The 27,902-nt window shown below is 46.5% G+C and overlaps 11 protein-coding genes across 11 annotated transcripts; 7 read left to right on the forward strand and 4 right to left on the reverse strand.

Annotated features, from left to right (window-relative positions):
* Nucleotides 1–891: 891 nt before the first annotated feature.
* I203_100988 (uncharacterized protein) lies at nt 892–3,052 on the forward strand (the record flags this gene model as incomplete). The annotated part of the gene is made up of 4 exons (XM_019145949.1): nt 892–1,115; nt 1,239–1,303; nt 1,399–2,779; nt 2,845–3,052. The coding sequence occupies 4 exons, from the start codon at nt 892–894 to the stop codon at nt 3,050–3,052; spliced, it is 1,878 nt and encodes a 625-aa protein (XP_019004508.1).
* A 695-nt stretch (nt 3,053–3,747) lies between these two features.
* Nucleotides 3,748–5,192, forward strand: I203_100989 (uncharacterized protein; the record flags this gene model as incomplete). Its single annotated transcript, XM_019145950.1, has 4 exons — nt 3,748–3,958; nt 4,182–4,263; nt 4,356–4,576; nt 4,735–5,192. The coding sequence occupies 4 exons, from the start codon at nt 3,748–3,750 to the stop codon at nt 5,190–5,192; spliced, it is 972 nt and encodes a 323-aa protein (XP_019004509.1).
* A 289-nt stretch (nt 5,193–5,481) lies between these two features.
* Nucleotides 5,482–7,026, reverse strand: I203_100990 (uncharacterized protein; the record flags this gene model as incomplete). The annotated part of the gene is made up of 7 exons (XM_019145951.1): nt 5,482–5,603; nt 5,683–5,762; nt 5,852–5,910; nt 6,015–6,319; nt 6,385–6,486; nt 6,542–6,653; nt 6,736–7,026. 7 exons carry the CDS (start codon nt 7,024–7,026, stop codon nt 5,482–5,484), a joined length of 1,071 nt encoding a protein of 356 aa, XP_019004510.1.
* An 824-nt stretch (nt 7,027–7,850) lies between these two features.
* On the forward strand, nt 7,851–10,941 carry I203_100991 (uncharacterized protein; the record flags this gene model as incomplete). The annotated part of the gene is made up of 8 exons (XM_019145952.1): nt 7,851–7,926; nt 7,998–8,252; nt 8,320–8,397; nt 8,461–8,751; nt 8,847–9,152; nt 9,316–9,627; nt 9,703–9,976; nt 10,200–10,941. 8 exons carry the CDS (start codon nt 7,851–7,853, stop codon nt 10,939–10,941), a joined length of 2,334 nt encoding a protein of 777 aa, XP_019004511.1.
* A 1,224-nt stretch (nt 10,942–12,165) lies between these two features.
* On the forward strand, nt 12,166–14,885 carry I203_100992 (uncharacterized protein; the record flags this gene model as incomplete). Its single annotated transcript, XM_019145953.1, has 12 exons — nt 12,166–12,241; nt 12,317–12,391; nt 12,462–12,577; nt 12,640–13,177; nt 13,236–13,384; nt 13,438–13,520; nt 13,587–13,858; nt 13,910–13,947; nt 14,011–14,101; nt 14,161–14,307; nt 14,374–14,477; nt 14,568–14,885. 12 exons carry the CDS (start codon nt 12,166–12,168, stop codon nt 14,883–14,885), a joined length of 2,007 nt encoding a protein of 668 aa, XP_019004512.1.
* A 236-nt stretch (nt 14,886–15,121) lies between these two features.
* I203_100993 (uncharacterized protein) lies at nt 15,122–17,078 on the reverse strand (the record flags this gene model as incomplete). Its single annotated transcript, XM_019145954.1, has 7 exons — nt 15,122–15,245; nt 15,321–15,728; nt 15,804–16,150; nt 16,248–16,493; nt 16,565–16,626; nt 16,691–16,851; nt 16,912–17,078. The coding sequence occupies 7 exons, from the start codon at nt 17,076–17,078 to the stop codon at nt 15,122–15,124; spliced, it is 1,515 nt and encodes a 504-aa protein (XP_019004513.1).
* A 604-nt stretch (nt 17,079–17,682) lies between these two features.
* I203_100994 (uncharacterized protein) lies at nt 17,683–19,322 on the reverse strand (the record flags this gene model as incomplete). Its single annotated transcript, XM_019145955.1, has 6 exons — nt 17,683–17,777; nt 17,839–18,653; nt 18,712–18,917; nt 18,977–19,062; nt 19,122–19,233; nt 19,290–19,322. 6 exons carry the CDS (start codon nt 19,320–19,322, stop codon nt 17,683–17,685), a joined length of 1,347 nt encoding a protein of 448 aa, XP_019004514.1.
* An 89-nt stretch (nt 19,323–19,411) lies between these two features.
* I203_100995 (uncharacterized protein) lies at nt 19,412–19,772 on the reverse strand (the record flags this gene model as incomplete). Its single annotated transcript, XM_019145956.1, has 3 exons — nt 19,412–19,535; nt 19,597–19,630; nt 19,694–19,772. The coding sequence occupies 3 exons, from the start codon at nt 19,770–19,772 to the stop codon at nt 19,412–19,414; spliced, it is 237 nt and encodes a 78-aa protein (XP_019004515.1).
* Nucleotides 19,773–20,741: 969 nt separating this feature from the next.
* I203_100996 (uncharacterized protein) lies at nt 20,742–21,803 on the forward strand (the record flags this gene model as incomplete). The annotated part of the gene is made up of 6 exons (XM_065516780.1): nt 20,742–20,876; nt 21,014–21,035; nt 21,091–21,288; nt 21,369–21,437; nt 21,528–21,664; nt 21,786–21,803. 6 exons carry the CDS (start codon nt 20,742–20,744, stop codon nt 21,801–21,803), a joined length of 579 nt encoding a protein of 192 aa, XP_065373598.1.
* An 81-nt stretch (nt 21,804–21,884) lies between these two features.
* On the forward strand, nt 21,885–24,338 carry I203_100997 (uncharacterized protein; the record flags this gene model as incomplete). The annotated part of the gene is made up of 10 exons (XM_065516781.1): nt 21,885–22,043; nt 22,118–22,542; nt 22,598–22,706; nt 22,772–22,811; nt 22,870–22,946; nt 23,012–23,125; nt 23,190–23,286; nt 23,355–23,805; nt 23,877–24,081; nt 24,186–24,338. 10 exons carry the CDS (start codon nt 21,885–21,887, stop codon nt 24,336–24,338), a joined length of 1,830 nt encoding a protein of 609 aa, XP_065373599.1.
* An 813-nt stretch (nt 24,339–25,151) lies between these two features.
* On the forward strand, nt 25,152–27,837 carry I203_100998 (uncharacterized protein; the record flags this gene model as incomplete). The annotated part of the gene is made up of 10 exons (XM_019145958.2): nt 25,152–25,388; nt 25,469–25,672; nt 25,741–26,045; nt 26,135–26,173; nt 26,232–26,255; nt 26,321–26,695; nt 26,890–27,224; nt 27,285–27,442; nt 27,528–27,752; nt 27,811–27,837. 10 exons carry the CDS (start codon nt 25,152–25,154, stop codon nt 27,835–27,837), a joined length of 1,929 nt encoding a protein of 642 aa, XP_019004517.2.
* Nucleotides 27,838–27,902: the final 65 nt, after the last annotated feature.

A 27,902-nucleotide genomic window follows, 5' to 3' on the forward strand; every position in this document is an offset into this window, starting at 1 on the left:
CATTTGCATCAGAAGGGGCCCACTGGGAGGGAGGTCGCTATCAGTCGGAAGCGTAACTGAACATGCTGAGGATCGATTTGATTCAGGATAGCGAACGACATGACGGGCTTTGAAATCGCTGGAATCTTTGAAACCACATGATGCTAGCGTCTTTTCCGGAATATCCGTATCTTTTCGCTGCGTTTTCGAATGTTCTTTACCCTTTGCTAAAATTAGTTCGACAAGTGTACATCACACGGTTCTCAATCCGTGACTTCACGGTACATTCCACATACCCGCTCAATCACCTGAGGAGGGGCAGAATACAAGGGACCAACCGAGCGTTGGCCTCTATAGCATCGTAGAAGATAATCAAGGGTATACAATCACGCCGAAAACGTTGCTATCACGTGATCTAGTATGCATTCTATCTATAACCGAGGTTTTGCACCATGCGGTTCATGCTCTCGGCAGGTATACTCCAATAATGATCATGATGAGTTATTTTCGTCTCTAGTGCATACGGGACCATTCGAGGCTTGCTTATCGCCAGTCCGTCGAGTGGCATGTGGAGCATATGCATCAACTGCTTAACTAGGAACTTCTTGCGTTCATAAGAGTTTTTAGGGTTTCTTTTCAAGAATGCGACAGCGTGGTACGTTCATGAACTATGAAAAGTGGAGCTAAATGATAAGCATAATGATTGCAGTCCAGCTTTCAGTCGCCATGCGAACCCCGTAGATATATATATACATATATATAAGACCTAAAAGGTGACATCGTGTGACCCCCACTTTTATCCTTACGCTGAAGGCTTAATTGGACTGACGAGTGCTGGGCATTGAATTTTCTCAACATGAGTAAGTGGTCAAGAGGTCGATCTTCAAGATCGACAAAAAGTAATAGCTGACGATGTTTTGTAATCCAGGTAACCAAGCAGAAGCTTTACAAGACTTTCAAGCGGCACCTATGCCCATCGTAGGCATGCCTGCGACCAATCTTTCCGAGAAAGAAAAGCACAATCCAGATGCCACCGCCCTAACAACAGTCGGACCTGCAGATGATGGATTGTTCGGAGCAGATCATCCTACAGAAGAGGAGTTGAGTACGCTTCGAAAAGTACCTGCCACTATGCCGTGAGTCACCGTATACACCGTTCCATATATAGCTGTCTCGTTGCTGTGGTCTATCTCTTCTGCCACTTCTTGTTCCTATTGAGAGTCCATCATATACCAGTGAGCTGACTTGGGATATTATAGATGGGTTGGTATCGCAATGTGTTTGATTGAGTTCGCAGAACGTGCCTCCTACTATGGGTCGAAAGGTACGTTGCCACAGGCAAACATGTCTCTTCCCAGTCCCGTCCATCGATCTGTAAGGACCTTCCTTATGCCGAAGCTAACCCTGGATCTCTGTTAGGTCCTTTCAACAACTTTATCAATAACCCACTACCGGAAGGTGGTAACGGTGCGGGGGCTGTCGCAAAGGGCGCGGCAGGGCTCAATCAGTCTGCCGGTGCTCTCGGTCTTGGTTCCAAAACTACTTCCGCCCTTACCAACCTGTTCACGTTCCTGGCTTATGTTATCCCAATCTGGGGTGGTATCGTGGCCGACACCAAGTGGGGTCGATTCAAGGCCATCTGTGTCGGTACAGCTGTCGGAGCGATCGCTCATATCATTTTGATCGTGCCCGCTATTCCTTCGGTTATCACGCACCCAAATGGCGCTTTAGGCTCTTTCATCGTTTCCATCATTATCCTGGCTTTTGCTGCCGGATTCATCAAGCCTTCCCTTGGACCCTTGCTTTGTGATCAAATACCTAACCGAAATCCAGTGGTCAAAACACTCAAATCAGGTGAACGGGTCATTGTGGATCCTGGTGTCACTGTTGAGCGATGGTTATTGATCTTTTACGCTTGTATCAATATTGGCGGATTTTTTGCTGTCGCTACCTCCTATGCCGAGCGATTGGTCGGATTCTGGCTAGCCTACCTTCTACCGGGAATAGTCTATATGCTCATGCCGATCGTGCTCGTCCTCGCCGGAAGAAGATTGTATAAGGCCCCACCTCAAGGCTCGGTTGTTGTTGAAGCTTGGAGAGTGGTCAAACTCATGATGTCCAGTGGTGGATGGAAACACATGTTCAGCGGTAAGGATGAATTTTGGAATCGAGCCAAACCATCCCACATTGCTCAAAGCGAGGGCACGATCGGCTCCAAGGTCACATGGGACGATAGATTCGTAGATGAGGTCAGACAGTCTCTGAATGCCTGTGCTGTGTTCCTGATTATTCCGATCTACGTTTTGGCCGACGGAGGATTAGGAAATCAAATGAACGACATGTCCGTCGCAATGACTCTGAATGGTGTACCAAACGATCTCATCTCCAACTGGAACCCTCTCGCAATCATTGTCTTCTCTCCTATCCTCACATTCCTCATCTACCCTTGGCTCGCTAGGATAGGTTTCCCCCTCAAACCTATGACCAGAATGTTCATCGGATTCATGTTGGGTGCGCTCACTTGTGTGCTTTCCGCCATCATTCAGTGGAGGATCTACAAGACTTCCCCCTGTGGATACTATGCCACCACTTGTGATGAAGTTTCTCCCGTCTCTCTATGGTGGCAAGTCCCCCTCTATACCTTCCCAGCCATCGGAGAACTTTTCGTATTTGTGACTTCATATGAAATTGCATACACTCGATCTCCAGCCAGGATGAAGGGTCTGGTCTACTCCATCTCGCTATTCAACCAGGCTATTGCTTCAGCTTTGTCACTCGCTCTGTCAGACGTCATCGTAGAGTAAGTATTGTGTCGTATCCTCACATTTATAATGGACCTGTCGCTGATTCAAGCTATTTATACAGCCCCAACCTCATTTGGCCTTGGGTAGCTCTTGCTGTCGCCTGTTTCCTCAGTGCCTTCCTCTTCCCAACATACTTCAAGCATCTCGACGATCCAGTCGACGACTTCGCCGACGCGGATAGACAAGCAGGAATAGTTCGCCAACCTGTTCTTCTCTCTCGAGAATCTGCTCAACAACGAACAGAGAATGAAAAGGACATCATGGCTTGATTTCGGCTGTCATTGTCTTAAAACCTATCTATCCCATGTTGATTACTCCCGTATATACAATGGCATACTCACAATGGCTGTTCTCTTCTTGTACCCTTTCTCTCAATGCATCACTTCGTTTCGCCATCCACCTTTGTTCCGTCGACTGATCTCCATGCATGCCATATCATTACTTGTCATTCCCATCTCTGGTAGCCATTCGGTGTCACCTAAATTGTCTTCCCCGTTTACGATATGATATGCATTCCAACATAATGCAAAACGATGAAGCATGGCTTGTCTCCAAGTGGCGTGTGAGGCTGCAGAATCGCAATATCGAACAAAATATTTCTGAATTCGCCATCTGATCAGATGCTGAAGTTCCAGATACGATATATACTGCCAGACGACTCTTGTGATGACTCGATAATCCGGTACAAAACTGCAAAACCGATTATGTTTATTTTATTCGTAATCATTAATCGGTGACCGTCTGTCTCCGAAAACAAGATTTCGGCGACCGAAACAAGAACAGAATCAACAAGCATCGACCACTTTGATGGCTGGGAAAACATTTCATCCCCTATATATTCATTTGGCAACTTTCTACATCGCACCACTCTCAAGCATAGGCCCATATTCATTAGCAAAAGGGTACCGCAAGCAGCCTGAAGACATTCGGCGAGAATTAGATGTGGATGACAGGACCGTTCGACATGTCATACGACGATCTGGGGTTGACCCACCAACTAATGGACAGAGCCAAGAATCACCTATCGCGCGTTTCACCATATGGCTATACACCCGAGAAATCAGCTGGGATTGCGTACATAGTCGTGTTTGCTGTGCTGGCACTGGTTCATATTGGTCTAGGGATCAGATACAAATATTGGCTGGTGTTTGTGACGCTAATACCGGGGACATTCTGTGAGTTGTCTCTTCGTTCGTTCAGTGGCGAACCTTGCTGTACCATGGGTGTATGGAGTTGGTAACGGCGTAAGAAGTGTAGTAAAACGTATGAGAGCCCGGCAGACAGAGATACTGTTGGGGTCGGGCTTCTCAACGAATGTCCAGATAGAAATAACACTGGAATATGGCTTACTGCTAGCCGTGCTGATCAATGAGCTGACTGTTCCTTCTATATCCATAGTGGAAGTCATAGGATGGGCAGGTAGATTATGGTCGGCTTATAATGTATTGAGAGTCACCCCTTTCTTGATGCAGATTGCTTCGTGAGTTTCTGACTATATCACGCGCTCGAACCCCGTCTACAACATGGTGATCGAGACTGGGTATATGCTAATATACTCATTTCGTCTCGAAGCCTCATTATTGGTCCAGCCTTCTACTCCGCTTGGGCTTACACCATTCTTGGATACTGCATCACCCAGCTAGGTCATGCCTACTCGCTTCTTAGACCAAGAATGTACCTGGCCGTGTTCGTTACTGCGGACGTTATCTCTTTGATTGTCCAAGCTATAGGTGGTGGCCAAGCCGCTGTAGCCGCTCAGAACGGTACGGATACTGATAAAGCTACGAAAATCAGTGAGTACATGAGACGGTCAATTTCACATTATCCTTCTTTGGTTTGCATGAACGTCAAGTAGGGACGCATAATGACGATTTCGCTGGATTGATTTTCGTCATCATTGTCTATGGTCGCCTTCAGCGGAATAATGCTAATCCATGTGTTTTCTTGTTAGTGCTGGCTGGTATCTTATTTCAACTCGGTACAATGGCAATTTTCGTTGCATTAGCCAGTGATTTTATCATCCGAGTTGTATTCCGCAAGCCATATTCGCACCTCAAACGCAAATACCACAATGACCCAACTCCCAACGGAGAACCGAAATCATCGGAAGGAAATGCTTCACCACCTCCACAAGCTCTTCCTGATGACATGGGAGGAACAGTGCGAACGGATGAGGTTAAAAGAGGTGAAAGATTATTAGCGGGAGTCGCATTCGCTTCAGCTATGATCTTCGTAAGAGGTATTTATAGATCGATCGAGTTGGCCCAAGGATGGTCAGGATACCTCATCACCCACGAGCCATATTTCATCTATCTGGATGGTCTACCCATGGTATTGTGTCTGGTCGCATTTGCGGTCGCTCATCCCGGATGGCTTTTACCCAGACGAAGGGGGTGGTTGAGAGCGTGATGTGAAAGAGAGGGGTAGATTCGGTAAACTCATATAGATGGTCGGAGTCAGGTCTGACGGTGCGGTAGTAAGGGGTGCCCGTCAAGGCTAAGGTGTATAGATGGACTTGTGGGATATACAGTCATGACGTTTAACTCCACCACAAGTGACTCTGACTCCTCTTTTCCGTTGTTCCGGCAGGATAGATCTTGATATATCTCATAAACGTCTCTATATACATACAATTTCATCTTTGTTATGGTTATTTGTGGTTCGTTCAAGATAGATTGTATGGATTGTGCTTTTGCCTTTAGACCAAGATTGGTTGTCCATCACTGCTGAAGTAAACTGGTTGGCCAGACTTGAATGAGTGCGTAAGAGCTGTAGCTATCTTGGTGGCTTCGAGGGCATCTTCGCAGGATACCGGGAGCGCTACGATGAAGGTCACAGGCGCTCAACTTTTATCATAAACAGAGAAGGGCGAGATGGAAGTGGTGATCCCACGACTCACGTTTGTTGTCTAATACTACATCCGTAAACTCATTGACTTCATTGACAAAGGCTTCTCGGAATCTTTCGTAGTATGTAGGGCTGGTGATATTTACTCAATATAAGTTTACGAGGCAAGGCTGTGTTGTGGTGGGTCAACCCCTCGGGACACAGGGACGATAATCACTCACGTAGACTCTGTTCTCACTCCATGTGTATCCCTGATTTCTACTCTGTTCAGTTGAGGGTTCTATATGTGTGAAGTCCACAATCATCAACATCGACGTTTGCCTTTCGATAGTATAAATCGGAAACACCGTATAAAAGAATAGATGAGGGAGAGTAAGAGCTCACCCCGTTGACTACCACTTTCCCTTCCTTGCCAAACACCTCCGTAAAGCAATCATGACCGTGATTCATAGTCCTATTCACATGGACCACCAAGATCTTCCCGTTTTCAAATTCCACCACCCCCACACCATTATCCACATCATCATATTTGGCTAATTCGGGATGTTGGATGTTATGTCCTAAAGCGAAAACCCTTTTCACTTGTTTGATCCCTTGTGGTGAAAGATACCATCTTGCTAAATCGATATCGTGAATCCCACAGTCAATGAAAATCCCACCCGAGGCGGAAGCGTAAGAGACGAAGAATCCTAAACCCCCATGATTAGTTTCCTGGTTATATGATTATAGGGTTGATTTAGGGTCTTGTACTCACCAGAAGGATCATGCTGATCGTTGGTTGCCGATTTGATCAAGTGAGGTTCACCCAATTTTCCTTGATCTATCATCTCCTTGACAGATCTATACGACTCATCGACTGAAACAATCGGTCAGTAAGGATGGGGGCAGTAGTGATGAGACAGTCAACTCACATCGTCTACTGAAACCAACCATGACCTTCAAGTCTGGAAATTTCTTGGTTTCCTCGACAACCGTCCTGGAAGTCTCCAGATCTATGGAAATAGGTTTCTCAAGCAATACGTGCTAGACAATCAGTCAGCAGCTATCAGCTTTGTCATCTCAAGGGAAAGGTCAATTCCTCCAGCAGAGGTCCCATCATACTCACCTTTCCAGCCCTCATGGCTTCGATAGCCAGACTAGCATGAGAACCCGTTTCACTGGCTATCAACACTGCATCAATCTCATCCCCACACTCATTGAACAGAGTCTTCGAATCTTGGTACACTCTGATATCTGATGGTAAATGCTTTTCAGCCCAGGTCAAAGAAGTGGGTCTAGGATCGCAAATCGATACGAGTTCTGCACGCGGAGTACGATAGGCAATGTTCTGAGCATGTCGAGAGCCCATTCGACCAATTCCGAGGACAGCATAGCGGAGTTTGCGTTGAAGAGACATTGTGACCGGTTTCTATCGATAAGACAATTGAGAAAAACATGTATCGATGATCATGTCCGTTTCATGGAGAAGAAGGAGCTTGGTTGATCGAATTGGCCGTCCGCAGTGGTGGACAATGCATGTTGACCCATTATGGTGGGATGATGGGATGATGGGATGGATTTGCGCTAGGGTGGGTTTGTGTGCGGCGGACTCGGAGCAAACGGAGTAACCGGATCACACGCTAGGAGCCGGTAGGGTCGTTTACGAGACATTTACTGTATTTGGCTCCATCACTCACAGGCCGGCGGGCGTTGGTCAGATACAAGTTTAACAATAATCAGCATGACTTTGTCCGTATCTATGCGTGTCTCGATCAGGGATTCCGTCTTGAACATTGGATTCCCCCTTCTTGAGAAGGAGATGACGCGAGGTGGAGGTTGACAAGACTGAGCCGCACAGAGACAAGTGCAGGCGACATTGGCTCTTCACGACCATGACGATCGCTGCGAACGACATTTATCATGGGACAGCCCGGGGCGAAAGCTACCGAGAGATTCCCATGGCCAAGTCACTTTATTGACCAAGCAACACATTCGCGAGGTGCTATCGACTCGGTCTTCCACTCCAAGCACCGATGCATGCGAACAAAGCTTGTTGGTGACAAAGGTGGGCATCCCCCTTTCAGCCCGGTGGAAGACGTGTGAGGGTGTCAACGAGCTTCGAAAGCCCCGGCATAGCTATATAAGGATGTGGAACTCATGTAGGAGGCGTTCATTCCGGTCTCAACAGTGTCATATCTGTTCAACCATCTCAGACAAAATCCCCCGGTCTGTCGCACAATCATGGCCGAACAGACGATGTCCAAGGACGAATTGCGCAGGCTGAGAGCCAGCGTGGGAAGCCGAAAAACGTCACTGGGTGAGTCGATCGCTAGAACGTAATCATGATGCTCCTGTACCCTACACTTTCTGATTCTGAGCATCCTGCAGGACAGGAGTTATCGAGGAGGATTTTTCGAATGGAAGCCAAGATCAGGGCCGAACCGAACGCAGGACCATTCTCCTCTCTCGAGAACGTGAGAGATTATCTTTCCATGCAGAAGGGGAAGGATCCTGTAAAGATAGCCCAGTGGTGGAGGGATAATCAAGAAGATACAGACCCCGACAGAGCTAGACAGATTCATGATGCTTATCGGTACTTGTATCATTTTGCGAAACAATGCAGATCCACCAGGGATTCAAACAGTAAGTCTCAGTGTCACATAACATCGGACCACTTTTCATTAGCTGTTTACCGACACCTGATTCGTAGATGAGATCAATCGGTCGAACAATGAGCAAGAGATGCACAGGATGCTCAGCCGATGGGAAAGCTTCAGATCAACGTTTGGTGAGGCAACAAGTCATCCGGGCGGACTGGCCTTTGACTAACGCCACTCGTTCACAATGTTAGGTACCCGGGGAGCTGATACCTTATTGCGAGCTGAAAAGCATATACTCATATCCCCATACTCTCGAGCGTTCGACAGCGTACAAACCCTCATTCACGATCCGAATACATTCACCAAATATAGATGGTATAACCGGCATAATTCTGAAGTAGCCCTGGAGGGTCTAGAGTACTTGATCGATGTCGCTCATAACGAACGGCGACTGAGGGATAAGAGTAAGCGACTAAAGGCAATCTTTAAATGGAAGAAACCTAAACTTTCGTCATCTGAAATGACCGTTTCTGAGCAGCAGAGTAAGGTCTATTCCACTCACTCTTTCTACACTTAATTTGCTTTACCATCCCGAGTCAAAAAAGCTGATTGAGATATTCTGTTCCAAATTCCGCAGGTCAGTCTGAAGCTGATCTTATCCAAGTGCTTACCGCTGAAGCAAGTATCAATCCTTTTCAAGACCAGTTTCATAATTCAGAGCATTTGCGAGGTTACCTTGCCCAACCCGCTCCCGAAGCTGTCAGTGCAGTCAGGAACTTCGACCTCGATACCACACAGCAGATCGTTGAGGTGATTGCTGCTTTTGCGGAAGACCAAAGGAATATACAAATGCAGGTGCAAGAAGCGTTGCTTTTACCTGTGGACCATCCCACACTCACAGACACGACCGAGGAAGATAGAGCATTTTTTCTGAAAGCTTTCGGTGAGTGATTCCAGGCATACGGTAAAAACAAAAGGTCACATGATCTTTTTGCGGATCACAAATGACAGAACAAATTCTATTTCGAGTCCAGCTCCTGGTTGCATATTGTTGTTCTCTGACAGAATTACTCCGGCGCTGATCATGAGCCGCTGGTGGCCTGTAGGTCGTGGCGGCGCTCAAACACTCAGATGGCTCCACTCAGAAATTTCTAAAGATCCCCATAATTCGATGTTCTCGGATATTCCAAATCCCCAATTGACGAGGCGTTTTCAAAAGTACTTGACGAAGAACAAGGAAGGCGCAGAATCGGGAATGAGATATGTGGTGAAATCGGCAAGAGCGGCTAGGAATCGCTTAGGCCCAGCAGCAGTTGAAGCTGGCACCACGGACCCGGATGGGTCGGATCCCGTTGCCATGGAGGAAAGTCAGATGAGTCAATTTGCGAAACTCTTGGGCTCCGATAGTGTCGGTATGGGTGAGCGAGGATCATGATGCTTTACCAGTCGGATCCCATCTTGTTCAGAGCTGATGGGCAAAATTGTCATCATAGGTCATAGTGGTACCGATTTCATACGGAAAATCAAGAAACACGTTAGTGGCGATCAATTTCAGGAGAGAGATTTCAAGGACAAAGATGCTGTCAGTCGATTCTTAACTTCCGGCAAAAGGACGTATTTGATTCGAGTCCGCGAACAGAAGCCTGAGTTGAGCGAAGGCGTGGTTGATTTCGTATATCGATTAGGGCGGAAAAGTATCATGGCCGAAGCTGCTCAATATACTCTGCCTGATCAATCAGAAGAGGAATTCCAATCTGAACGTTTGAAGTGGAGCAACTTCCAGCTTAGCTTTGCGGAATCACATAAAACTTGTGAATGTGCCACAGAAACATCTGATATTTCGTCGGTGTCCGTCCCCAACTTTTGACTTCCGATACCCATCTTTCGCTGGCGGCCTGGCGAATAGTCTGAATGGAGACTGATGGCTCATAACAGTCGCAAATGGTCGTCGTCAACTAGAAAGACTGAGATCACATGTTGAACGCTTTAGAAGATCGAGCCAAAGACATGTCACGAAGGATGATATCAAGGCAATATTGACCCAGCCTAATTGGACGGGCTACACCACTCTTGCTGAGCAGAACCCAACACTAGCGGACGAACTCCTACAATTTGGGGTATGGTATACGGAACGAATGATGCGTGGACGTCCAAGTGACGAGCTACTGTTGAGCCCCGAGACTTTACAGGACTACGAAGCAATGGGAGATGGGGCCTCACGCCTGACTGTTGGAATGTATCAAGGCAAAAGAAAGAGAAGAAGATCTTCTGCTCTTACTATACCTCTTGACGAGGATCCTGATGCCCGCAACGCTGCCCGCATCCTCCAATCGCTGGAATCCCTTGCTGATTGGAGAGCTACCACCGAAGGGTCGGAGAGGGGTGCTTCCGTCAGCGGGCAGGCTATAGACTCTGAAGCAGAGAGCGAGATTTTTGGTGGAGAAGTTGATTACTTTGACGAAAACGATATGCGACAACATCGATTGATGCTTTTCGGATTATCCCTTGCCGGAAGAGAAGATCAAGAAGTGGAAATCCAAGCCTCGAGCGACCCTCACATGCAAGAAACGGGCACAGCTTCAGAACATCCAGAAGAACATGACAATTCTGAGGAAGCAGCAAACAGTGATGACACGTTCTCCATCAATACCAATGTGAACGAAAGTGTAAGATTAAGGGCCAAACGGTCCTTGTTCCCAGATCTTCCTGACACCCCGATCTTCCGTGATTGAAGGGCGAGTGGTGTCTCAATGAACCGCTTGGGCTGAATGATTTGTCATATTTCTACTGTGTTGATTATGTGCATACCATACATATATGAGGAAGAGAACAGAAAATATGGGATATGAAAGCTCATATATAACCCTAGATCGATCATGTGACCAAGCATCTCAGGTCGAATTTGAAACGGCCAATACACTGCATAGAGTTTGTTGAATATCAGGCTCGTCGAGCGTGTAACTTCCCCTAAGGGGCGTATCGATGACTTTGCTACAGTAGTGATGACACGGGGATAACGAGCCTGCTGGCATTATCTTAAGATTCTTCTCTACATCAGCGTGCAATGAATCTTCGTCATCTCCTACCCATAATCCTGCAAAGTCACTGTCTTCTGCAGTGGCTCGAGGCCTCTCTTCGTACTGGTCCAGATATCACGTCTCCTTAGCAAACATCTGGAAAGGCATCAGTCAATGCCGCTTTAAGGTTCCGTTGTCCGCACTATTAAAGTCCTTGGATTTAAGGGATGCTGAGCTTTCGGCAGTTGCAGAGACCGATGGACTCAAACTCTTCCTTGGGTACTTGGTTTGTATTCAGGAGGAGGAGCCGACTGTCTATAAAGCCTGGGACTTTCCTGTGCGATAGCCGCAGACAAAGGGACCAGTTTCACAGCAGAGCTGGCAGTTTCTGAGCCGCATTTGCCCTTTCCGTCCAAGCCCGACGTGGGTGGTAAGCCCGAGAAAAATCGCTGCCAGCGAGGTCTGGTCTTTTTGATGCAGTGTGACAAGTGGAAGTGCGATGGGGCTGTGCGTTGACATCAATGAAGTGTGCCGAGCGTCCGCTGGAGAGCTCCTTGCCTGAGCTGATCGCAAGCCCTTTGATCATCTTCCCATTGATGAACCCCGCTTTTGAGAGCCACAGAGCCACTAACCTACTGACGCTGACATCAGCACGTGCGATACGCGTGGACCGGAAGTGGGATCAACGTTGCCAGTCACATCCGCACTCGCAGTCATCTATCTCCAACTGTCTATCATTCCTTTCTTCTCTTTGCACTCTACGCAAAACAATCATCCACAGGACCCCAGGTCAGCAGTGGTGAGGCCATCTTATATATCGCACTGGGTACTCAGCCACCCAAATCTCCAAGAGTGGAGGAGGCTTTTATATAGACTCGTATCGCCCTCGCTTGACGCGTAGAACTTCGCTCAGGCTGTACCGCTCGCAACTCGGGCATCATGGCTCTCTTGCACTCATCCGTGATCGCTTTGCTTGTGGTGGGTCTGCTATGCTGTCAGATAGGCGCTTTCAGGGGTGAGTGGTGTGTAAGATTTGATTATTGTTACAGTTCTTGAACACCAGTTGACATTTGCTAAATACACAATGTAGTTCCAATCAGTGATACAGATTCGCTACGGGAGGTATGCTCGGGGATGTATGGAGGAAAAGAGGCATATATCCAAGGTGAGTCTGCTTCAGCATCCCCTATCTAAGTTCGAACTCCCAGGTAGCTGATGGACATGTTCTTGCGCAGTCACCTTTGACCCCACTTCATCAGGTCAAGTCGCATTGATAGTGTACGAGTGGAAAGATGTCCCTTACCTTGGTATAGAAACACCAGAAAGTACAGGAGGTGGTGAGGAACGTCCTGTGAGTCTACATAGCTACTGATCTTGACGCTCACTGTCACTGACTAGCACATACTCTGATAGAAAACATACATCTGTACAACATCGGCCATTCGTTCGGGCCTATGTCTACCCTCTGAGCTAGGTGGTTTCATCACGTCCCTTCCTGAGGGTACTAGTCAGGACTCAACGTCCATCTTCACTACTCCTCTCAAATTCTCATCATCGTCTTTCCCATCACCGACCACTGATGAAGACGAAGATGACATCAGCGATGAGTTTCCTACAACCACTTCTTCAACCCACGCTATTGCTTCGTCAACTGCCATCGTGGGTGCTGATGAGAAGGAGTCGGAGGCAGAAGCTGAAGCTGAAGAAGAAGCCGAGGAGCTGGCAGAGGCAATTGGCGACGGGTGGAGACGACAATTAGGAGATGAGATTCTGGATGGAGTAGCTGGTTCGGTCGGTGCTTCAAGTGATGATGATCTGGGTGCAGGAGATGGGACCGGATTCGAGGAAACTCCAACTACGGGCAGCTCAGGCTCATCAGGCTCAGCTTCGGTGCCAGTCTACTCGGCGCCAATCACATACAGCGTACCTAAAACAGGATACTATTGCGTTGGTGAGTCGACACCTTACTCTTGCTCGACAACTGCGATCCCAGACTAATTTTATGATAGGTATTGTACCTGTCACATTGGTCAACGCTCGTTCGGATATTCCAATCGAATTTCGTCAAACACCCAGTCACGCCGAATACTCGGGACTGGTACTGTTCAAAAACACGTTTGAGGGGGAACTGCCAGCTGTGGAATACCCTAAGATTGACGTGAGTATCCCGTACATCCTCGAATTGGATTACCCTTGCTAAACTTGTGTAAGTTTTATATGGCATTGAGTTTGGTCTACTTCGTCCTCGGATGTGGATGGGCATATCTCTGTGTACAACATTTGAGAGAGTTACTGTAAGTTTTCATCTTGTTGATTCATCTGGTTCTCAACCTGACATCATCACCCATTTGATTATCCAGTCCTATGCAGTATTACATATCCGGCACTATCGTCTTCCTGATTATTGAAATGCTCGCTCAATTCGCTTACTATCGATATATCAATAAACACGGAGGCGGCACCACATCCATTGTGTTCTTATTTGTGATTTCCATCTTTAATGCCGCTAGGAACTCCTTGAGCTTCTTCTTGCTGCTCATCGTTAGTATGGGATTATCGGTGGTCACCCAAAGTTTAGGTTCAGTCATGACTAGAGTCAGAATTTTGACAGCTCTTCATTTTATCTTTGGTGGTGAGTCACTGTCGTTTCGGCTCATGTCATGAGGCTGACGTCTGGGCATAGTCATGTACTCTGTTGGTACGGTCGAAGTCGAGCTTGATGTAAGTCTACAAAACAATTTACACTCTCCTTCTCTACAATATGCTGATTATTGAAACTCACAGAGCGCATCCCTGATCACTGTCATGCTCCTCATCTTCCCTCTTGCTCTCACACTTACCGCATTCTTAATGTGGATCATCGTTTCACTCAACGGTAAGCTACCTAACTCCGGACAGTGTGATAGGTCGAAACTGATCATCTCGCTTGGACAGGTACAATCATGCATCTTCAAGCGAGAAAACAGAGATACAAGCTCCAAATGTTCCAAAGATTATGGAGAATCCTCATCATTTCAGTAATAGCCGTTGCCGCTTTCTTTGTCGTATCGTCAATGAGTTTATCAAATAGGCTTGACGAAGGTGAATCCCGCTGTTAAAATCGAGATGCTCTCGCGCAATATTAGCTAACGTTACGAATTGATATAGACTACGCACCCAACAACTGGAAATACAGGTGGATACTCTTGGATGGATCTCTCGCGACCATCTATCTCTGCGCATTCGCTGCTATAGCATGGTTATGGCGACCCGTGAGTTTCTATCTTGATTGTGCACCTGAATGCCCAATCACCGCAAACGGGTACGTCTCGTATATCATGCTGACTGATCAACCCTTACAGACCCGTGACAACATCCAGTTCTCAATGTCTCAAGAACTCGCCCAGGATGAAGCCGATGCTGATGCGGAGGATTATGAGATTGACTCACTGGAAGCGGGCCGAGGTATGGGACATAGACCATTAGCTCACCACGATGACGATGATGACGAACATAGAGGCTTAGTAGAAGGCGGAGATGGGAATGTTGTGTTCGCGATGGGCGAAGATAGTGATGAAGAAACGGAGAATCATCAAAATCGTAAGAAAGATGGGTATCGTGATAGCGATGACGAGAATGATCAAGGTGAAGATGAAGATAGGAAAGGTAAACATGATTGAGAGATATATGACACATATATCCTTGTAAACAAAAAAATAAAATTGCGTTTCAACATTTTGAACATATATAGATTTATCAGGCTTTCAACTATCAATATGCACATAACATATCAAACATCCGAGCAGTTGTGCATATTACCCATATCCGAGTTACATATGATCGATTCTCTTTACTATTTTATCTAGATACAGTCTATGTATACAATTCTAGTCCTTCACAAGTGATTATCCACCACTTATTTCGCTGAGGGAGGTAGATCACCTGCAGCGAATAATTCCACATGGATCCTCTGCTCGTCTACACCGAGAGATTTTAGTTCTACAAATTTACCAACCATGAAATTTTCTGGACCGCACAAGCTAGAATACATATTCAACATCAGCTATACTTTCCTTCCTTGGTGCTCGTAATGTACGAGAACGAGAATGACTGACTAATACTCAGCAGTTTTATCATCTAAATGAAGATCGTCCTTGATCTGGGCCAGATCCATCCTACCTCTAACATCATAATCTTTACCCTGCACAGCACTGGTGGAAGGCGAAGAGTAGAATACTCTATATTTGACATTTGAATGTTCCTTTGCCACATTCCTTATGTGATCTGAAAACGCGTGAACCTTCTCATTCCGAGCGACAGTAGCGTAGGTGATTGGTTTATCGGAATTATCAAGTTGAGAGTTTAAGATTGACAACAGAGCTGTTTGACCGACTCCTGCCGATAGCAGTACTAAAGGAGCGTTAGGGCTGGTCGGGGATGGTTCGTACAAGAAATCACCGTAGGGAGAGGCAACGTCGATGAGTGATCCTTCGTGTAATTTCGCGTGAAGAAGGTTGGAGATCCTACGTCCCAATACAATAGACAGAGTTCAGTGACGCCATTTTAAATGCTGCTAATATGACTTCAACCGGACTCACCACCCAGGATGATCTGGTACTTTTGGATTCTCCTTCGTCGGGATCCCAACACCATCTTCCCTCTTAACTGAGATTCTGAAATATTCTCCATTCGATTTATCCGATAGAGAATATTGTCTAGCTTGTTTATGTCCTAATGCTGGTATGTACAAGGAAACAGCAAGGTATTGACCGGCATGATACTTTGGCAAAGGTTTGTTATCTGGGTTTTCAACTGGTTTGAGGTAGAACGAAGTGATTTCATCTGATTCTTTGACTTTCTTGAAAACTTTGAATTGTCGCCAACCTTCCCATCCCCCTGATTCAACTGCGGTAGTGTAGAACTCTTTCTCTCGGTTTATGAAAATCTATATAGCACATACCGAAAGATCACCAATCGTGAACATCTTAGCTATCTCGTGATCATTGGTCACATCAAATAGAAGTTGGAGAAGCTCAACCCACCTTGGCTAAATTCCAATAACCGTTATACCATGCATCCCCAATTTCAGGTGTGACGGCGTCACCCAAGATATCGACAATAGCTTGAATCAGATGTTTGCCTACTATACCGTATTGCTCGGGGACGATATGTAGCGAAGTGTGCTTGTATGCTATTCGATCTACGACGGGCAGCAGAGGAGTGAGATCATCGATGTTGCATGCGTAGGCGTAGACTGCTGAAGCGAGTGCTCGAGGTTGGTGGCCGAGCTAACACAACAGTGAAATATAATATTAGCTCAAGCTCACAAGGAGGATCAATGCAAAGATATTTGACTCACCTTCTGAGAAGACTCGGAGAAAACATCTCGAAGTTCGGGATGAGCTCGAATCATATTCTTGTCTAAAATCCAAACGAGCATCAGAGACTGCCTTTTGCCTTGTGATGGAGACCGAATGACACTCACAGAAATGAGTGGTAATGGTCACACCATGTTCCGCGAGAATGGGGGCAGTAGACTTGATTATTTCCCTCTGTTTCTGGGTGAGGGGTGGTACATTTGGAATTGTAGTCTCCTCTCTGGATGAGGGATCACACCTATGACCGGGATCAGGTAGAGGCAGTCCGCTGAGAACAATGAACAGTCTGATTAGCTTTTATTTTCTGAAGATCAAATGAATGACTCACTTGGAAAAAGGACAGCCCGATCCATTTGCAGTCTTGTGGCCAGTGACAGGACATTGGGTTGGCTGTTCGGTGGTCAAACTTGAATTTGGGCTCGAGGCTGAAGCTGAGGTAGACATTTTCCAAGCTCCTGCAGCAGCGATGAAAGCTAATGTATTCCTGATGTCCATTTTTGTCCTGTTGAATAGGTTTAATAGCAGAACTGGGCGATGCGCCAACCCATTCCTTGGAGCTGCTTATGTAGTGATCTCATCGTGCCTAATCAGCTATACTGAGTGGTCGACTTTGCTTTCACCTTCCTTCGGTTCGTTGGTGAAAAAGCGAAACCATCCGAGAAGAGTGATGTTGACACTCATACCTAATCTCATTGGAGCTGAGCTTTGGCTCCTTATAGTACTCGTAGGCAATAATTAGCGAGATTAGCTGACTGTGGTATATGGACATTTTGTGGAACGGCCGAACGTTCTCCTTTTCACTCCACCCTTGCTCCGCATTCGTGATTTCCAAAAAGAATAGGGATTCAAGGAGTGAGTGAACCTGAGATCTTTGAACCGCTAGAATGGGAATCTAGGTGAATCTAAGCTTATTTCTTGGCAATTGTGTTTGAGAGACCAGGACGGATCAGAACCGTTGAGATGATCCAATGGAATTGACGTGCTTTGACATCAGCATAGGAAAGGAACGGAATTCGAATGAGTAGATCATATAATCATCGGATCGGAAATGATATTTTCATATCTACTGCCGAGAATTCAGTTGAGGCTGCCGGCCGCTTCACGAAGAGGGGTTCCGCTTGCAAGTGACGAAAGAAAGAGTAACACTGAAAGACGCCTTGTCTTTGCGCCGACAGGCAGAAGAGAAGAGAGGAACTACACAGAAATTCGCGAATCAAACTTCGCTTAACATCGCCAAATATTGGGGAGATATCACGTGACATTAAAATTCCCTTATTTCCGGAACATGTCGCATCTCTCTCTTCCCCACATCCATTGCTGAGCTGGGATGGAGAATATGCATGCGGGAGGGCTTCAGTGGTGAGACCTTTAGTCTCTCTGATCATGTACCAGAACAAGGCGATGTAAACGAGATCCACACCGACGTAGACTGCATAGTATTTCCAGCTGATCGCACTGAGGGCTACCGGGTTGGCGAATTGATTGAAGGATTGAGCGCAGTTCTGGGCGAGTAAGAGTAGAGCGGCGGCTTTGGCTCGTAAAGCCAGAGGACAGATTTCCGGTACGTAAAGCATAGGAAGAGGAGTGAGGGCGAGGGAGTAAAATCCCATGAAGATGAAGAGGAATGGAATCATAGCTATACCAGTAGCAGAGTGGTGATTGCTGTTGTACTTTCCGGCGAGACCGAGGATCATGCCGAACGAAGCGAACATTCCGATGATGGAAGTGAGGAACAGAGGTCGTCTACCGAATCGTTCGACGAGAGAGGCACCGCTCATGGAGATGGACCAATTCCAAATTGCAAGACCACCATTGACACCGGTGGTTTGAGCGGGTCGAGTGACGCCGACGGTCTTTAGAACTGGTACCAAGTAGTATTGGACGACACCATTACCGACCCATTGGGTGGCAGTACCAAGGATGATGATGACGAAGAATCGTCGAAGGTTACCTCTGGTATGCAACCATACGAGCCAAGAGGCTTCTTCAGAAACTTTTTCGAGCTCGACGGAAGCTTTGATCTCTCGCATTTCGAGAAGGACTAGTTCGTCATCCATTTTACCATTGGCACTGGAAATAACGATTCTGTCGGGCTACTTCTTGGGTAATCGCTCAAGAAGATACTCACTGATATGTAGCCAGGATCTTGTGGGCTTCTTCAACTCGACCTTTTTTGACGAGCCATCGAGGGGATTGAGGAATGAAGTAAGCTCCAGCACCAAGTAAAAGGGGACCGAAACCTTGGACAAGGGTAGGGACACGCCATGACCAGGAGCTGGTACCGGGGTAGTACACCATGTCGAATGTGAGCCAGGCGGAGAAGATCGACCCGATCTGTACACGTCGCATTAGCGCAAAGCAATAACAGGCACTTGGTGTTTTATGAAGCTCACGTAGTAGGTGGTGTTCAAAAAACCACCAGCGTAGTGACGAATACGAGGATGAGCAAGCTCAGGGACGAGTGCAGCAGCAGTGACCTCTGAATTGTAGTCAGCATCAGCAATGCTAACACAGACTCGTCTTCCGATTGATACTCACGGGCAGCAGCGGTTCCGATACCTAAAAGGATACGTGAACCGACAAGTTGAGAGACGGAATGGCAAAATCCTCCTAAGAGGGCACCGGCGAACATGAAAAGGGCACCGACGTACTGCACAATTATGTGATGATCAGCTTCGTTGTAATAGTCAAATATGAGATACCTACAAGACCGAGTTTTCGACCGTATCGATCGACCATCCAAGCGATGACGAAGGTGAAAGGGATCTTAGGATTAAACGCAATGTCAACAATCAATCATAGGTTCGATCTCAGCTGAGATTACGAGATCACAGATAGTACGATGCAGCGATCAAACCGAGCTTGGTACCTTTAGGAGCTCCAAAATCTTTGTTCCACTCGGTAAGTGCCTGAAGACCGTTAAGAAGAGACCCATCGTATCCCAATGAGTAACTAGAGGGATATTGTCAGCTGAAGTAGCCTCAAGTGGCTTACGCAGATCATCATTACTTACACAGCACAATAAAGGGTGATGATATGGACGAAACCTAGATCATCGAGCAGTGTCAGCCGTCGTATCCATGCCGGATGTATCGGCAACGTTAACTCACTGATCCTCATACCATGGTCTTTCCACCATTTGGCATTGGTATTATTGGGCAAGTCAGAGAACTTTGTTGTTTCTGTCATTGTCACCGATTATTTATGTCCTGATTGTTCTAAGCTATGAGATATAGAGTGTTGTTGATATCGTTCTTGTTGAATTGTTCGAGAAGTGTATGTGAGTGGGGACACCATGGGGGTGAACTCTCGGTTCAAAGGGGACCAGTTCTTATACCTTTCTGAGATCGGGTCAGAGCGGTCCTTTCGGTATACAATGTACCAGAATTTCCTCCTCCTTGACCATCAATGTCAATACGGCGGTCCGATGCAAACGCTGGGTCATTTGTTAGCTGCTGTTGTTGTCGAAAGGTTGAGGAAGAGAGGAAATGTTTTTTTTGTTGTGGTGGTAAAATCGGCGAAACCTCGGAATCGCCATGAGTGGAGGGGCTTTGGAGATCAAATCGTTTAACCTGCGAGAGGAAATTAATTGGCTTTTCACTATGCGAGGGCTCCATTCTTCCCCCACACAGGTCGCTGCTGTACTGTACGCACTGTCCTCCCACTATTTGCGCCCTGACCCGAAAGTGACTTGCCCCGAAGACCATTCAATAATGACAGATAACGTAATGTATCCCAAACAGTCCAGAAGCGCTGTTGCCGCTTTAGTTCTGGTTTGTTTAGTATTTATTTGCACCCTCGTAGACTTGGGTTTTGTTTTTAGCTCGGCATCAGACGTCGGTCCGGTGCGCCAAGTGCGAGTGGATTTCCCTAAGACGTAACGTGTGACCAGCACCGAGGTTACTCCGTTGAAATCCCATCTTGTTCCTTTGTTTCTCTCTTCCGAAAGGCTATCTCTCCTAACCGGTCTACCTCACCACCGTCCTTCTCGATGATGGGCTGTTTCGAAGAAAAATCACCAGAAGGACATGGGAGTGCTGGATACTTTGAAAGAGCTCCGTTGTTGTTTCTCAATGTAATCCCATCCCAGGTCATCATTAGTTTTTCTACTTTCTTTCGCTACAACGACTGCACATACAGACGCAATAGCATCTGAATATGACCAAATCAGCTGTGATCTACCCAGAAGCGATTCTGAAGCAGCTCACGAGCGAGGAGAAGATTGCACTCCTCAGTGGGGATGATATGTGGCATACAGTACCTGTGCCCAGGCTAGGGGTACCAAGAGTACGAGTGAGTGAGGGTTTCCCATAATATAGTAAACTTGATGCTGACAGATAGAACAGTGTAGTGACAGTCCGGTAAGTGAATCAACTCCAGGACGAGAGATGAGAAGGTATAGATTGGGCTTGGCTGACATTAGAGCTTAGAATGGTGTGCGAGGTACAGCTTGTAAGTTCAGCGCTGCAAGAGATGGCAACGCAGATAGCTGAAAGATAATATGCAGGGACCAACGGTGCCCCGGCGTCATGTTTCCCGTCAGCTACCGGCTTAGGGGCATCTATGGACGTGAACCTTGCACACCGTATTGGAGAAGCATTAGGGGAAGAATGTAGAGCAAGAGGTGTGCACTGCCTGCTTGGTCCTACGACAAATTGTCAAAGACACCCATGTGGTGGGAGAGGTTTCGAATCTTTCAGTGAAGGTCAGTGACTCGCCGATGCCGCTTCCAGGGACTGTCGTCATTAAAATAGGGAACGCCTGCTGAAGATTTTTCGTCATCAGATCCCTATCTTTGTGGGCATGTTGCCTTGGCTTGGGTGCAGGGTGTGCAATCGAAGAAAGTTATGACTTGTGAGTAGGCCAATCTGACTGCATGCCATACATCCAGCTGACTCAGCCCGCATAGCCCCAAAACGTAAGTTCCACGTCGCACGTCCAAAGCTGAATCTGTAGACTTCCTGGCCAACGAGCAAGAGTACCTTCGACGAAGCAACAACTCGGTCATCGACGAGAGAACTATGCACGAGGTCTACCTGGAGCCCTTCCGAATTCAAAACAAAGCAAAACCATCCGTCTTCGTGAGTCCTTTTCCTCTTGTCATTTTCCACTCGTCATGGCGTCATCACTGTACAACATGACTTATGGATGTAAGGAATGATTTCTTTGATTCTTGTGCTGATTCGTTATCCTTCGGGTTAGATGTCAAGTTACAATTGAGTAAACGGTGTCCACGTAGCCGAACATCCTTTTTTGCTTCGAAAGATCCTCCGAAATGATTTCGGCTTCAAAGGAATGATCATGTCAGATTGGAGTGGGACCTATTCGTCATCAGAAGCTGTTAAGGCTTCCCTGGATTCAGAGATGCCTGGACCAGCCCTGATGAGAGGTTCAAGTTTGGAAAGAGATATCATAGGTGGTAAATTGGTACCTGCTGATATCGATGAATGTGTTTTGAGGGTGAGTGAATAGTTGTCATACTCAGGCATGCACCTCACAGCGTATCATGCTAAATATACAAAAACCGGCACCAGGTGTTACATTATGTGAGGGAAGCACAACAATCAGGTATCGACTTCGAGAAAGAGGAAGATACTATCAACACACCTGAGGTCCGAGCTCTTCTCAGGGAGGCAGCCGACTCCGCGATCGTCCTCTTGAAGAACGAACATAAAGTCCTACCTATCTCCGTATCGGACAAGAAGAAGATTGCTGTGATCGGCCCCAATGCTCGAACCGCTTCTTATGCTGGTGGAGGAAGCGCTAATCTCGCACCTACCTATCTCGTCACTCCACTACAAGCTATCACCAGACATGCTGAGAGCATTGGCGCTGAAGTCAAGTATACTATCGGATCAGACTCTTCCAGATGGACACCTCTCCTGACGCCTTATATATCTCATCCTCAGAAAGGCAAAGCTGCAGGTCCAGGTGTGCAATGTGATTTCTACGATCAAAAGTGAGATTAGTGCCACTCGACCATGTGCAATACATCATACTGATCATGCTTTTAGCCCATGGGAGGAAGATGTCAAACCCTTGTTCTCCAAATTCAACAATTCGGCATTCTCATATTTCATCGATGGTATCCCCAAAGAAGTACCTGTACGAGGTTATGTTTCCGTGAGCCGATGAGATCTGTGCCCAAAGTGAACGAATTACCACTGATCTGAGATGTCATGTGATAGCTCAAGACCATGTTCACCCCCGATGAAAGTGGACCTGTGAGTGAACGATTGTCTTGACTTTGGCTGACAGGGCTAGTGGGAACTTGGTCTCGGTGTAGCAGGTCAAGCGGATCTGTATATCGATGGCCAGAAAATCATCGATAACTCTACTGATCAGAAAGAAGGTCTACTTTTCGTATGTGATGGACTTCGTTGACCCTCAGACTATCAGGATTGACACTGACATTGAGCTTGCCACAGTTCAATACCGGAGCTGAAGAGAGGACCGGAGAAGTCGAGGTCGAAGCTGGTAAATCCTATGACATTGAAGTCCGCTTCTCCAACTTCAAACAGCTCAACGCCATGTCTCCATATGTGAGTAATGATTAATGTATTGCTAATTTGATCGTTCGAACAAGCTGATTTGAGTCATTCACAGACTGGAAGACGAGGTGGTATCAGAATTGGTGGTAAGAAAAGGCGTGATCCTCAAGCTGAGATTGAGAAAGCTGTAAAACTTGCAACTGAATCTGATGGTACGTTCAGGTTGACCATCTCTACTTAAGTCTTCAGGTACTCACTCAGATAATTACCTTACCCGCAGTTGCGATCGTTTGTGTTGGTACCAACTCTGAATGGGAATCCGAAGCATACGACAGAGAAGATATGAAGCTTCCACCTGGAACAGACGATCTGGTTCGAGCCATCTTAGCCGCCAAACCAGAAGCCATCATCGTGAACCAGTCTGGTATGCCCGTTGAATTCCCATGGATTGACTCGGCTTCTACCGTCATTCAAGCGTTCTTCGGCGGAAACGAATGCGGTACGGCCATTACAGATGCAATCTTCGGTACAATTAATCCAAGTGGTAAATTGCCAGTCACATGGGCGAAAGTGGTGGAGGATTTCCCGAGTCACGAAGATTTTGGTCATCCGATTGATACGGTTTATTCGGAAGGTATCAATGTCGGTTATAGATATTTCGATAGGAAGAACCATCCAAAGAGTGCTTTCCCATTCGGTCATGGTTTGAGTTACACCACATTCGAGTTCAGGTGAGTCATCACTGTCGCAGCTATCTCGGTTCTGATATAGCTCGTGTTGACATCTTAATCAATTCTCTCAGCGATTTAATAGTCAAACCCGAAGCGTTCGAAGCCAAAGCTACTTTCACGATCACTAACACGGGCGATCTTGCAGGGGCTGAAGTGGCCCAAATCTATGTCCATGATCTCGCACCTGTCGTGGAGAGGCCCGAGCACGAATTGGCGGGTCTGAAGAAAGTATTGTTACAACCTGGGGAATCGAAGCAGGTGACAGTTAATCTTGACGTAAGTTCTACTGCTCCAAAACACATGCCCACCAGGTTCTTTCGCTGATGATAGTTGTTGTGCGACCGGTATGGCACAAAGCATTCTCATTCTATAGTGTGCAGGAGAAGTCTTGGATAGGTCGAAGAGGAGACTATGAGATTCGAGTTGCAACGTCATCAACCAAAATCCACCTTTCGAAACCTGTTCATCTCGCCAGATCATTCAAGTGGATAGGTCTTCAAGAACCTCAATTGTACGAACCAAATTGGTTGTAAGGGTATGGGTGAAAATGTTTTGGTATGGTATGACGTATTGGTCAGCAGTAATTCGATAAAACAACATAGAGTAAACTTCCCATGTATGAATAGCAGACATGAGTGATCAGATTTTAAACACACTTATAATTGTATGAACCCCCTTGTGACTAGCATCACATGCACCAAAGGCCGAGTACGACATCCCCAAGTATGACCTCGAAATTTGGTAACCCTAAATCAACAAACGATTCGGAAAAAATCTCTTCGGGATTGGCTGATACAGGGTCAAACAAGAGGGTCTTTAATAAATTCTCCGCGGATATGGTCATGTCCACTCGATCAGTTCAGGTTGATATCCTGTCATGCTTGTTGTCTCGGTTCTTCTTTGCGGCTATGGCTGAAGGTAAACGTCACTTAATGCCGTATATCGTACACTATCGAGGGAGACGAATGTCACTCCAATGATATCATTCCGGCTGGAATGCTGTGTTTGTTGTTGATCACTATCGTATAGTCCAAAAGATGGGAAATTCTATTGTTAGACTCAGGTGCTTGACTACCTCACGAGGGGTACATACATACATTATCACATCGAGTGGTGTCAATACCCCGTGGAAAAGGGGTGGAAGCTAGATTGAGTAACAGTTTTTGGATAAACAAGCGAAACAATGAATTATGTTACACGATATCTGGGAAGAACTGTCGCGAAAGTGTCGATTCAGTTCTTCTTCCTCTTCGTACCTTATGGTGGACTGCAATCATGATCGTATAGTTCAATCACTCTACAATTATCCTACGACATCAAAAGCCATCAACAGCCAAAATCATTTCATGTGGAATCGTGTATCGCTCAACTCTCTCTGTTCCACTCAATCTGGATATAGTCAGAGGGGTATCGAAGGTCCCTCAAACAAACGTGATTCTTGGACATCTCAGAGACCTTTATTATCACCCTCACCAGCCGGAGAAAGAATGTCGACCACAGTAATACCATCTGAATCCAGGTGGAATGCCATGCCTCCAAGAGGGGAGAGCTCGACTTCCCTTTTGAGGAAAAGATCAGGAGGTGTGAGTTGACAATTCCTAATCTCAACAATCCCCATACCTTGCCGTTTGGATATACCTGTTGTTGACCGTCTGTTACATAGAAAAACAAGAAGTATGGACCTACCGCTCAGCCCTCTCCTCCGTCACCGGGAGTCGCACTGATGGATACACCTCTTGAAGGAGATTTCGAAGATGGGTTGGACCCTCGAAACCCAGCAGCATTAGGGTTGGATAAGACATTCTCGGGTGATCCAGAGGCAGATGATTATTTGCATAATCCGGATGTAGATGAGTGGGGAGCAATGGTGAGTGATGGTCCAGGTCCAATTTCATATAATGAGTCCCTCACATATGATCAAACTGTGAAATCTAGGACGACCGAGGAAACGTATTTACTGTTCGAGGAGCAGCCAACGTGGGATGTCTAGTAATTTTGATGATAGGGATCATAGCCCTTTTCGCTGGATATCCCATAGCAGACTTTTACACTCAAGGATCACTGGACTCGAAAGGGGGCTATAATTTGGGTGGGATTAACGCAACTGGTCAGATACCCTCGATAAGAGGGTTCGCAAGTATGGTAGATGAAGATACACCTTCGGACGTCTACACGAGGACAGGCTATGATGGTGAAGAATATACGCTGGTCTTCTCGGACGAGTTCAACAAAGATGGGAGGTAAGTCAGAGAACAGAAAGATGTGATATGAGGACGACTGAAGTGACTTAAATGCGCGGGTCTCTTTTCTCCTTTTCAACGATGTACAGAACGTTCTTCCCAGGCGACGATCCGTTTTTCACAGCTCCGTGAGTGATTCACATAACAGCCTTCTGATGTAAACGCTAATTTACTTGACTGACGTAGCGACATCCATTACTGGGCAACCAGGTAGGTTTACTTTCACACCCATCTACCCATCCGGACAAGTATTGTGGACTGACGGTGGCTTTTAGTGATTTCGAATGGTACGAGCCCTCCGCAGCAACAACCCGAGACGGTAACCTCGTCTTGACGATGTCTCAACAATCAATTCAGGATCTCAATTTCAAATCGGCGATGTTGCAATCATGGAATCAACTATGTTTTCAATACTCTTTCTACCTCGAAGCGAGGATATCGTTACCTGGTAATACGAGGTATGGAGGGTTCTGGCCGGGTTTATGGTTGTTTGGTAATTTGGGTAGACCAGGTTATGGAGCGTCGACTGACGGTACTTGGCCGTATACGTATGATTCATGCGATATTGGGACATTGCCTAATCAGACCAATGTAGAGGGGACGGGACCAGAGGCAGCTTTGACTTCGAATAAAGGTCAACCAATTTCATAGTAAGTCAATATACCTGCTCCTTGTTTTCTGTATAGCAGAGCAGCGATGAAAGTGTAAAAATGCGAACACGTTGTCAACGCATTGGAAGGGAAGGAGGATCAGTTCACAGAGGTGTGGAAGTGGAGAGCTGCCGTGCCAAGTCAACTTGCAAATGGTGTCGAATACCAAGCTGATCCACGATGAAAATTATCAGCCTACCGGGTCAAAGAATGTCGGCATGTACCTGTCCAGGGGAGGATCACGCTGGACCAGATGTATCAGTGGGCAGAGGAGCACCAGAAATCGACGTACTAGAAGCACAAGTCGATTTACATGTTGGTCAAGGTGTATTATCGCAATCATTTCAGGTGGCACCTTTCGACGAAGGGTATCAATACAAGAATACAACGGACGTAGCACATCAGTACGATACCGATTTGACAAGTTTCAATACCTACACAGGTGGTGTGTACCAGGAGGCAGTATCGAGTTTGACTTTCGTCGGGACGGATATATATCAGGGAACAAGCCGAGAATTCGGTGTCCAAGGTGAGTCATCAATCTGTTTGAATCCCAAAATGACATACTGAGTGTTGACGATTTTGTTAGGCGTTGAGATGTTCACCGATCCGAATGATAGATCAAGCGGGCATATCACCTGGGTTGCCAATGGTGAAAAATCATGGACGATGTATCCCGGTGCAGTGGGAGCATCAGAATCAATGCAGATTGGACCTCGTATCTTGCCCGAAGAACCAATGGCGCTGGTGAGTCAGATATCATTGTTTCACAATCAGTGTCAGGCTTGCTTTCAAGTCCCTTTGTTAAACCTCATTATGAATTTCACAACAGGTGATCAACTTCGGAATGTCAAATAACTTCCAGGCAGTAGATTTCGTCAACCTCGATTTTCCAGCGGAATACTTGATAGACTACATTCGTATTTATCAACGACCCGAAGGTAGAATAGGATGTGATCCCGACGATCATCCTACAGCAGATTATATCGAGAAACATATCGAGGCGTATATGAATCCTAATATGACCATTTGGAGCGATACGGGATACGCCATGCCTGTGAGTTGATGTTTTTTTACGGATCAGCTGCAAAGGCTGATTACGACACTGTAAATAGAAAAATCGGTTGAAGGATCAATGTTAGAAGTACTCATCCTATATCATTTTGTCTTACCCAAACGATTGGGAATCAACAAATCTAGAATATAG

Source organism: Kwoniella mangroviensis (genome assembly GCF_000507465.2).
Source record: "Kwoniella mangroviensis CBS 8507 chromosome 1 map unlocalized Ctg01, whole genome shotgun sequence".
NCBI lineage: Eukaryota > Fungi > Basidiomycota > Tremellomycetes > Tremellales > Cryptococcaceae > Kwoniella > Kwoniella mangrovensis.